Source organism: Sapajus apella, unplaced genomic scaffold (assembly GCF_009761245.1).
Source record: "Sapajus apella isolate SASKATOON/1434 unplaced genomic scaffold, GSC_monkey_1.0 scaffold105, whole genome shotgun sequence".
Lineage (NCBI taxonomy): Eukaryota > Metazoa > Chordata > Mammalia > Primates > Cebidae > Sapajus > Sapajus apella.
In genome coordinates, this window is record NW_022437045.1 from 5387623 (window position 1) to 5399635 (window position 12013).

General features: G+C 45.3%; 1 protein-coding gene across 7 annotated transcripts in view; it reads right to left on the reverse strand.

The window, feature by feature from the left end:
- ESR1 (estrogen receptor 1) overlaps nt 1–12013 on the reverse strand; it is a 399499-nt gene that overhangs the window by 277118 nt on the left and 110368 nt on the right. For 5 of the 7 annotated variants that reach the window (XM_032258797.1, XM_032258791.1, XM_032258793.1 and 2 more), the window contains exon 3: nt 1565–2086. In XM_032258797.1, the coding sequence (XP_032114688.1) occupies nt 1565–2016 (452 nt within the window). In that variant the 5' untranslated portion in view covers nt 2017–2086. Of the gene's footprint in view, nt 1–1564; nt 2199–4076; nt 4193–12013 lie in introns of those variants that run through there. The other 2 variants (XM_032258792.1, XM_032258794.1) reach the window with 2 other exon arrangements.

Consider the following 12013-nt stretch of genomic DNA (forward strand, 5'->3'; position numbering starts at 1 on the left):
CCAATGCCTTCCTTCACATCAAGGAGTTTAGAATGTTGTGTGGAATTAGACTTAATCGCTGTATTTTATTCTTCCATTAAAAAAAAAAAAGGTGGGCAGAAGAACTCCTTTTTCTCTATTTTAACCCTAAATTAAAAGGAGTAAAATTAATTTGAAATATGCCAACTTTTAAAAGTTTTGTTCATTGTTTGTCTTTTAAGTAAAGACAGCTTGAACCTGTGTGGCTGTGGGATGTTCTAAATTCCTCTAAGGTGGCTGAAGATGCACGCTGGATACCCCCAGAATCTGCCCTTCAGCACCTTCTGGCACCAACCTGCACCTTAGTCCCCTTCCTTCTGCTATAAATATCCCTGGAAATAGAACACTGAACAAAAAATGGTCCACGGCTTACAAAGCAGAAAGATATGGGGACACCAGTCCAGACACCAGTGTACAGTTGGGAAATGCCTAATTCTGCATCAGCCATGTGGTGCCCTGAAGCTCCCAAACCCATTCCAGGGTACACCTGTCCTGTGGCCACCTAGGCAGGTGTTCACCGGAAACGCCCACCTAATCCCTCTGCAGGCCCATTAGGAAAGAGAAAAAAAAAAAAGGAGAAACTGGGCAAGGGAAAATGGGAGGAATGGAAGAGGGAGACAGAACAATTCTTGTTGGAAAAAAAATGAAAAGGAGGATACAAAACCTTCACATTGAAGTCATGAAGTGTTCTCCTATGTCCTGGACTGGCCGCGCTCCTTCGACAGTGGCTGCGAGGCGCAGACCCCGCTGACCCCGTAGGACACTCCGGGGTATTCTCCCCAGATGGGACAGGCTCGTCCCTGGGCTGGCGGGAGATTATTTTTAAGCACTCAGGCTTCCATATGGCTAGTTTTTAAATCGCGGGACACCTACAAATTTCCGGCTGTCAGAAGTCACATGCCAGCCACCGGCTCCAGCACGGACTCAGCCAGCTAACTCCGAAATCAGAAACTTGCTGTGACCCATTCAACTCCCAATCGCTTTCTAAAGCCCCAGGACACGGGGTGGGGAGGAGGAGGATCGCTTCCCAGTAAGTCATCACAGCGGACAAATTTCCAATCAAAGAGTCCAGATGAAAGGAAATTTGGGGAACACATTAAACAAAAACATTAAAAGGCTAAATAAAACTCTGCGGAGCTCCGCTAACTCCAAACAACCCCAGCTTTAAATGCCGAGCGCGGGACCTTCCCAAGTGACTCAAAGCGCCCCGCGTTTATTTGCCTGGAGGTGTTTTCCCCTGCAAATAACTGCTGCTTTGTCTGGTTTTCCAATGTGTCTTTAGTTAGGAAGCCCCGGGCGTTCAGGTCTGCCTCTCGCACCGACTGTAGAAGGGCGGAGAGCGCGTTTTTTTCAGCTGCCCTGTGAGAGAACTTGACTCTGAACGCAAGGCGGGCTGCACTCAGAACCCCCGGGCGGGCTGCGCGCCCCGGGCTCCCTGCGCGCGCCCTTGGGTCTCACGTCCCGCGGTTCCCTCGGCTCCCCCGGCTCCCTCCCTCCCACCGGACGCGGCGGCCACCCCGACGACGGGCGACGCGGGCGCGGGTACCTGTAGAACGCCGGCGGGCCGGCCTCGCGCACCGTGTAGCCGCTGGGCTCGTTCTCCAAGTAGTAGGGCACCTGCTGGCCGTGGGGCTGCAGGAAGGGCGACAGCTGCGGCGGCGGGTGCAGCAGCATCAGCTGGCTCGGAGACACGCTGTTGAGCGTGGGGAACCCCCCCAGGCCATTGGAGCCGAACGCTGCCGCCTCGGACCCGGGGCCGTAAGGGAGGCCCGACTGGCCGTAGACCTGCGCGTTGGCGGCGGCCGCGGCGTTGAACTCGTAGGCGGCGCCCTCGGGGTAGTTGTACACGGCGGGCTTGCTGCTGTCCACGTACACCTCGCCCAGGGGCCGCTCCAGGGGGATCTTGAGCTGCGGACGGTTCAGGGGCTCCAGCTCGTTCCCCTGGATCTGGTGCAGAAGGGCCATCCCGGACGCTTTGGTGTGAAGGGTCATGGTCATGGTCCGAGGCCGCCGGCAGGGAGCAGATCCGGTCCCCGCGGCGCTGAAGGCTCACAAGCCGGCGGGCCACCTGGAAAAAGAGCACAGCCCGCGGTTAGAGGCGGCGCAGCTCATGTCCCGCCGAGACGCGACACGAGTTCAGGCCCCGGCCCTGCCCCGGGAGCCGGCGGGTCCGGTGGACTCTGGCGACCCGACGGGAGCAAGTGCAGTCCCGGGACGAACGCGCTCCGCCAGCTCCCGCGCTCCCCGGCCTCCAACTTTAAGTACTGGTCTCCCGAGCTCATATGCATTACAAAGGTGCTGGAGGACGGCCAGGGACTGTTGCCTTGCCCTGACATTGGCTTAAACATCACTCCAGGCACAACTCGTTTTGGAGCGATCCCAAAGAGCAGCTTCCCTGAACTTTACTTGTCGTCGCTGCTGGATAGAGGCTGTGTTTCACGGCCAGGGGGCGGGGGCGCACGAGGATCTGCTAAAGGTGGCCCAGGGAAGACCGGGCTTAAAATAAATGCAAAAGTCGAGTCCAGGGGCCGGCTTTCTCCCGGGAGCTGCCTTATGTGCCCCGTGCCAGACTCCAATATATCTCTGTTTGTCTCTCTTTCGGTTTGATTCCCCCTCCTCGTTGGCTAGCAATACGTAGTGTGTACATAGGATGACCCTGGGGAGGACTACACTGTAACCGAGATAGGGCAGATAGAATGGGGTGTGGGGTTGCATACGCAGCCAGCCACAGACAGCTATATTTAGCAGCTGGGGGAACTGATAGGGGGCATCTGAGGGGAAGGGGGGCGGAGATTCAGGGTATACATATAGGAAGAGCTGCATTTTGCCATCAGGAGAATGCAACCTGCCCGGACCTCAGTTTCTTCCTCTGCAAAATGCTCCCAAAGTGGACCCTTCCACAACCTTCTGACAGTCTCTCTCAGCCTGACTTGTGTGTTTATGTTGGACCACAGTACTGTACTTGGTCCCATTAGGAATTCTCATGTGAAGGATGATTCAGAAAAACCTTTGGTTAGGGCACACACGGGTGTTCATGCCTTCCACAGGTTGGTTATGCAACCAAAACTTCAGAAAGCTGAATGTGAAATGTGACCTTTTCATACCAAACATAACCTCAGGTCATGAACCAAAGCTTTGGCAATTATGTTACATAGTCAGTCTCGTCCAAATAACAGATTTTTAAAATGCATTTCTGCGTGTCTATTCTTTAGTCCTACAACTCAGTCTTATCCGTTCAATTGGGCTAGGATATGCAGAATCAAATATCCAGATGAAAAACAAATAGAAAAAAGTTTTTAACTGAATTAAAAGTTAAGCATGCACACACACAGAGACATATATTAAGGAGACAAAAGTTACAGGAAGTATACCATGCATCTATCATCTTGGATCGTTTATATTTTTTAATAAACTTCCGTTGCTGTAGCCTAATAGACTCTGATACAACTATCAATATTTTGTTTTAACTGCTACCCCTAACACCCAACAGAGTATCTGACAACGTGTTCATGGTATACCTAAATGCCAAGCTTACTCTTACTAATAGTTACATTTTTGACTATTTTATATCAAGTATACATTTTATCTCATTCTTACAAAAACAGACCCTTGTTGGACAATACGCAAAGGTAGCTGATTTAGTATGAAGCCAAAATCCAGTTTAGCATTAATAACTATAGATTGTCAGCAAATAAAGGGTTAAAAACACATTAGGTGCATCACAGATATTTCCCTTTACGGCCAGCTATCATTACTTTCCAAAGCAATTTTTTACAGATGATTTAGTTTACATAAATCACACTTTCAATTTTCAAATGCCTTTTTAAAACACATGCAAAAAGCACTTCATAGGGCTCTTAAAAAAATCTGAACCTGCCAAATTATATGCAAATGGCACAAAGAATCCTACAAGTCCTGAAAGAAAAAGGAGACACACACATACCCCCATGGAGAACAGCAATCCTTATCTCCCTGCGAGGATACAGACACTAGCCAGAAAGGTAAGTTGCTTTCTCAAAATGCTAAAGCTACAGAGAGAGAAATCAAAACAATCCTACCCTGCTGGATCAAGAACGTCTTTCCAGAAATGTTCCATGGGCTTGTAGAAGTCAAGGGCCGAGACAGTGAGAAGGAAGGAAGGAATGTGCTCGCATGTGTGAGTGGCTCAGTGTGTGAACTAGGCAGAGAGCGTGTGTGGATGTGTTTGTGCGTGGAATGGCAGGGATTCGGGAAGCAGCCAGTAGGCAGGGCACTTGGCAGCCCCTCCCGGCAGACACGCAGCTGGGCTACTGCACGGAGCTGGATGAATGGCAGTGGGGAGTGAGGGGAGATTTGCTGTCTGCTCACAGGGAGCAGCGTGGCACAGGCAGAGAAAGCTTTCCTGGGGAGGAGAAACCCCAGCACCTTTGCCCCTTACCCTTGGAGGCTGGAAAGTGCCCTATGCTTTCCGCTGCCACCCCAAGCAAGAGGAAAAACAGGCTTGCTGTGAATCATAGTCTTACGGCTAAAATAGATTGCCAGTCAAAAGTGTATGGATATCAAGTTTACAAAATAGGACATGGGTGGTTTTTCCGAAAGAATATAATTTAACAATAAAAGCCTTCTGGGATCCATGTGGATCAAATGCCTTACTGGCCCTAGCTCCCAGTCTCTGAACACAGGCATTGCCATGCCTCCGATTGCACCAGGAAACCAGACTTTGGAATAAATGTTTTGGCATTCTAGGGATGTGTTTCCAGCTGAAATGTAATACTCCTCCACTTCTTTAACCAAACCCACAAACCTTTCCACGAATAGCTCAGTTGATTGCTTTCTGTAAACATGTGAAAAATACATATTATTAAAAGCCTAGGATATGAACATAAGATAAAGGTAGATACCTTTGTTTTAAACTGATTTTAAGATTTCAGGTTGCACTGACAGTGATCAGGAATGAGGTCTCTCATGTCCCAGTGGGGTTCATGTGGATCCACCCTCCTGACCACTTTCTCAACTTTTCTCTTGACCACAGTACTAACAAGCAATAATGAGGTGCTCCTAGAGTGCCCACGCTCAGGGTCCCAGGACACATGACACCCAATGGAGCCTTTGTTGCCAGACATTAGTCACCACCTTGGATATTAAATGACTCTACACAATGCCAGGAGTGACCGGTCTCTGGCCCTGGGACACTATGCAGTTACTGAGAGATTTATGAGTGGCTCTTGAGACCAGTACAAAGAAAGAAGGAGAAAGTCATAAAAATGTCAATGAAGCCGTCATGCAAATATATATTTGTATGATTTGAAAGACCCCCAATATTGCATCGTTGAAGCACAGGGAGCTCTCTCCGTAGTCAGTATTGACAATAAATATTTACAGATAAATATTGAGAAGAAAGGCTGTTACGCTTTGTTGGCGACAGTGGCCCCTCCTGTTGGACGACAATGGCCACCCATGCTCTAGACCAGTCCAAAAATAAGCAAGAGTATTCAGGGAGGGAGGAGAGAGGAAGAGGGGAAAGGAGAAAGAAAAGAAAGAGGATCTGCACGTGTTCACTATTGACATGGGAAGAATAGCCAGGATGGCTGTCTCCTCATAGGCTCTGATTGTTCCAAGACTTACAATCAAAGTTAGCCCAAGAGGTTCAATAACGGCAGTTTTCTTGACCACTTTCTCTCCAGCATTCTCTTCCAAACTCGTCTCTGTGAGCCTCGTCCCTGGGCTTGGTGAGCATAGGTGAGAAAGTATACGGTGCTACATCGACTTTCCTCTCGTGCCTTTTGGCAAAAACTTCACTCTTGGGCTCCCAGCTCTCCTTGCTTCCCTCTTTACCCTCACATGCTGGACACACAGACTCTAGCCGTGACTTACTGGCTCTCCCAGGTGAAGAAGGGTAAAGATTGCTCTGGCTTCACTGCTGAATGTATCTCCAGCCTCACTTTTCCAGCTGTCTCCTGGGCATTGCTGGCTTGTTCAAATATGAGTCACCATTCTCAAACATGGTGTTCCTCTCAACTTCCTTCTGTCTGTGCCCAGGATCCCTGTCCCTCCAGTCACCCAGATTAAAATCTCACTGTCTTCTTCCAGGGCTGATTCTCCTTTGCCTTCCTCACCTAATCAAGAGGCAATTCCTGAGCCTTCTAGCTTTACAATCTCTCCCTTTTCATTGCATTTCTGTCATTCCCTTTGAGACCTATTACCTTATCTGTCCTAAGAGCCTCCTAAGGACCTCTCATCCTAGACCGTGGACTTTCCTCCTGAACTTCATCCTAGACCCTGCTGCCTTCTAATTTTCTTGGATTTTTTACTGCTTCAGGATCCATCCTGTCATGACCCAGCTCTATCTTTAACCCAAATCATAGCCTCCCCATGAGTTCAGCGCTTCCTCTCTGCCTATAGCAATCCTTCCAAGTCCATCTCCTCCTACTGTAACCTATGCTTCAGCCAAGGAAAACCTTAATATTCCATGAATTCAAAGCTTTTCTTTTCTTCTGCCTTAATCCCCACTTTCTTGGCTTGTCAGGGGGAAGCATACCTTTTGTAATAGGTCCAGCCAAAATGCCACCACATGCAGAATTCCTTCCTTTAGTCTCTGTTCCAACAAAATTTCATCTCCTCTGAATTCTAGTGGTAGTTGTCATGCATTTAACACATTCCTCCTGCATTAGTACTATTTATCTGTTTTGTATCCCCTCAACCTGCTCAGAAGCTTCTTGAGGACAAGGTCCGGCTAGAATTATTTGAGAATCATGAGCATCCAGCACTGCGCCTGGCCATGTCAGGTCATAAAATGTTGGTTAATTTATTGATATAGATAGTCAAAAGGACAATGTAATATTATAGGTGTCTGGATAACCATCTCTATCTCTTGACCTTATGATCCACCTGCCTTGGCCTCCCAAAGTACTGGGATCACAGGAGTGAACCACCACGCCTGGCTGTGGATAACCATCTCTAAAAGTAACTTTCCATGTGACATTCAACCATTTTCTTTTCTTTTTTTTTTTTTTTGCAACAGAGTTAGTTTCACTCTTGTCACCCAGACTGGAGTGCAATGCTGCAATCTCGGTTCGCCACAACCTCTGTTCCCTACCACCCCCCACCACCACCGGGTTCAAGTGATTCTCCTGCCTCAGCCTCCTGAAGTAGCTGGGATTACAGGCATCCATCACCATGCCCAGCTAATTTTTTTTGTATTTTTAGTTGAGATGGGGTTTCACCATGCTGGCCAGGCTGGTCTTGAACTTCTGACTTCAGGTGATCCACCTGCCTCAGCCTCCCAAAGTTCTGGGATTACAGGCATGAGCCACCACGTCCAGCCATGGATAACCATCTCTAAAAGTTAACTTTCCGCCTCCTGGGTTCAAGCAATTCTCTTGCCTCGGCCTCCTGAAGTAGCTGGGATTACAGGTGCCTGCCACCACACCCGACTAATTTTTTTGTATTTTTAGTTGAGATGGGGTTTCATCATGTTGGCCAGGCTGGTCTTGAACTTCTGACCTCAGGTGATCCACCCACTTTGGCCTCCCAAAGTGCTGAGATTATAGCTGTGAGACACCGTGCCCAGCCCATTCTACCATTTTCAAAGCTGTTTTTGCTAGAAGATTATCTTTGTATCTTCATGCCAACTGAGGCCATAAAGTCAAAATTTAAATTCGTACAATCTCGAGGCTTTAGCCTGCAATTCTTGGCAGCATGATTCACAAGAGAGCTCTGAATTTTTAGTTCGTAAGCAGATAATACTATGACCAAACATAGCTTCTTCTCTACCTCCATTAAAAGCTTTTTACATTTACAAAAACATTGTTCCTCCAACAGAAATGTGAAAGAAAATAAATGTGGAAATATCTCCATCATAGCTTATACTACTAGAAATGGTTCCTTCACTCTGAGACATGAAGGTTTGGCTGTGTTCAAACTGATTATTGTAGTGATTATAAATGCTGTTTGGAAGCTTGTTTTTGAGCATTTATCTGATACCATCAATTTTCCTCTAATGTAGAAAAAGAACAAAGAATTTTCCTTTAAGTTTCTTCTCATTTTCACAAAAACTTTGGTCACTTATTTTAAGAGTTTTTGATTAGCTCCTAGACCTTTGTCATCTGACCTTGAGTATTTGCTTTTTGAAGCAAAATTTATATACAATGAAACACATGTATCTACAGCATACCATTTGATGAATTTGGCAGATAGATGGGCCCATGTAACAACCATCTGATCAAAGTATAGACTATTCCCATCACCCCAGAAATTTCCCATTGTGTTCCATTCTAATAAACTCCCAACCCTATAGGCAACCATTGTCCTGATTTCTATCTCCATCTGGGCCAGGTGGCAAAATAAATCTGTGATCTCTTTGGACCATGATCTCTTACAAATTGAAGTGCGTATACCACATATCCTATCAATGGCACAGCCAGCAGGGTACTGGGCATGCAGGTTACTGGGCATCAAAGGACAGAGCTATCTTCTTCTCAGTCAGACTCCTCTCGCTCCAATGGGACCCTCGAGGCCACAGAATTGTCCTCGCACTCTAGTCATGGATCTTTCTAAGTACAATGGCTTTTAACGTGATCTAGTTTTACCCCAGTCTGCAAGGGTACACGTTAGCAAGAAGGCAAATGGAATCAGTATTCTTTAACATGTTTATTTTTTATTTTTTTAATTTACTTATTTATTTTTATGTAGTTATTGGAGACAAAGTCTCGCCCTGTCACCCAGGCTGGAATGCAATGGCACCAACTCAGCTCACTGCAACCTCCACCTTTTGGGCTCTAGCAATTCTCCTGCCTCAGCCTCCCGAGTAGCTGGGATTACAGGTGCATGCCACCACAGCTGGCTAATATTTTCTATCATTAGTACAGGCAGGATTTCACTATATTGGCCAGACTGGTCTTGAACTCCTGACCTCGTGAGCTGCCCGCGTAAGCCTCCCAAAGTCCTGGGGTTATAGGCATGAGCCACTGCGTCCAGTGCTATTTTTAAACAGCCTTTTCTTTCCCACTATCATTCCAAGGAAAAAAGGCATGATTTGTGACCAAGAATCAAGCCAGAAACCCTTACTTTTACAAAGCCTGTGATCTGAGATGCCATTTCCTACCTTCCCACCCAGAACTGGATGAGGACAGTTTGAATTTTTTGTTGGCAGGCAGAATGACTGTTCTTGATTATGAGTCAATGAATGATTTGGGTTTAATTTGCCAGCTTAATAGAATTTAGTAACTTTCATCTTACCTTCTCTGGGAAATTTTCTTTTTAACAATATTTTAGGATCTTTTTATATAATGTACCTGTGTGGCATGTAGTAGAAAGCAATTTAGAAAGAACTTTCACTGTAAGTGCCATGAGTGATATAAGAATTCCAATTATTCCAATTATTGTTACACTGTGTCCCTCTCCGTCCCTTTATCTGTTGTTTACTTGAGGAATTTCATTGCCAACTTAGAGTATTATTTCTCTAGGAAGAGCAATATCCAGATTGTGCCTAAATTCACTTAGATTCAGATAGTCCTATCTACTGTTAAGAAGGGCCTTTATACACACACACAAACACACACACAATCACATAATCAACCAAGAACTATTCCCGATTTCAGAGCCAGCCTCGCCAAATGATTTTTTTAAAAGAGAGAGGAGATTTGAGCAGTTTAGCATTTTCAGGCTTTTCAGCTGTTCTGATTTTGTTACCACGGCACCCTCCCATTCTATTCTCCCTAAGCGCCTAGGACTTCCATGCTTGCAAAACTCCTCCCTTCTCCCAACCTGCTCAATTACAGTCACACTGTGCAGGGAGTAATGCATTCATCAGCATGCCAATGAATAACTCATTCATTCAATTCACTCAAAAAAATATTGATTAGCTGTATTTACCAGGACCAATTCTATGCATCGAGCATTGGTTACTATAGTCAGCTCAGACTGCTATAACAAAATATGATAAACTGGGTGACTTAAACAACAGCAATTTATTTTCTCAGTGTGGGGTGGGGGTGAGTACTAGGGCAGTAGAAGGAAGAGGACAGAAAGAGAGAAAGATCTTCTTATAAGGCCACAGTCCTATCAGCGTAGGGTCCCACCTCATAACCTCATTCAACCTTAATTACCTCCTAAAGACACTATCTCCACACACAGTCACACTGAGGGTTAGGGCTTCAATATGTGAACCTGGGTAGGTAGGAGGGCACAGTCTGGTCAACAGCAGGCATCTCAAAATAAACAAAACAAAAATTTCTGTCCCAAAAAACAGAGCTGACTTCTAGGGGCTTAGTGTTTAGTCCTTTTGCAATGGCCCTTCCTGCTCAGACTCTTCTGAAAGCCCCTCTTCTTCTCCCTCCTCTCAGATGTGGGTACCCCAGGATTCAGCCCCTAGACCCTCTTCCCTCCTCTGCGTACTTTCTCCAGGATGATTGCAACTACTCCTTGTGTTTTTACTTTCATATATACATTCAAAACTTCAAAATAGAAATCTCTAACCAACCTCTCTTTCCTGACTAGTAAGTCCACATTTCCAGGTATGTATTAGACATTTTTACTTACATGTTCATTCATTCAATACTTATTAAGTTCCTACTCTGTACTAGCTACTGGAAGCTCAACTTGTCCAAAAGTAACTCAAGAGCCAAATAACTTGAATCGTTATCCTTATTTATCAAGAGTCCTCACCCTCCCCCACAGAAGTATACTCCTCCCATACTGGATTTGTTTTAAGTTCCTCAATCCCTCTGGACTCTCTCTGGGTCCAAATATTCATGTATACAAGTTACTCTACCTGAAATCTTTCTCTCATCCCTTTTCATCTGACATACTCCTGCTCATGCTTCAAGTCGCCCTTAAGACATCATAGCCACCAGGAAGCCTTCCTTGATTTCCTACTGAGTGCGGCTCCTATGAATGGTCATATCTCCCTACACATTCCCACTATACTCTTTCTCATGCTGTTGGATTTCCTATTTTTCTCTCTGCTTCTCCCAGTTGGCCTATAAATTCAAAAAGGGCACACAGGGACCATGTTTTCCAAAGTCACAAGTCCATTGTGAGCACAATACCTGATGTATAGTTGTAGTTGACCCCCAACAAATACTATTGGAACAACAAACATGTAAACTCCTTCCAGACATCATCTCTGCATTGTTAACTGACTTCCTCAATGATTTTACCTCAAAAGAAGTAACTATAATTACTGAAATTTAGAACCAGAGCTTGGAGGACAGTTGGGGAGCAGATTCATCTTTTCTAGAACAACTCACATTCCTTTCACATAATAGATGATTAGAATGAATGTTTCTTTACAAGTTGTTGAGTCCAGGCTCTTCATTGCACTTATAAAGAAACGGGGGCCTTGAACAATACTGGAGACTTGCTGAAGGTCATGCAGCTTGAAAAACTGGACTAGAATCTGTGTCTCCAAGCTTGGAATGCCCCCTTCTTTCTACCCCACCCTCAGCCTCTCTAGATAGAGGCTGCATGCTTCTGACTTTTTGTGTGGGCCTTGCTCAGCTTAAATAAAATTAAGGGACAAATTGGTGGATCAATGAACTATTCTTAGAGTCTTAAAAATGCCTAAATCTTTGGAAACTACAATAAAACTGCCTCCACATTCCCAAATCACTGATAAAGAAATGGGAAGAGTTTGAGAACATAAGTTAAAAACATTAAAACCACTGTGTCCAGAGACATAATTTGCCTTTTGAACATGAAGAAATGAGTAATCTGCCTTCCATTCATTACTCCTCAGAAGAGAGTTCATTTAGGTCTCACCCTTATACCTGTATAATTTGAACTGAAAAATCTAGCTAAAGAAAAAATGTAAACGCTTCTTGTATCTACTAAATTGTACAAACTTGCAAATATAATACCTTTAACAACAACAACAAAACCCTACTTGTTTTACTTTATTTGATATAGTTCAGTTTCCAAAAGAATCTAATTTGAAAGATAGTGAAGCTATCATACTCACAAGGAAAGCTACTTTGTGATCAAAAAGTGCTAGCCTTCCTAAAAATCAGCCTTTTAA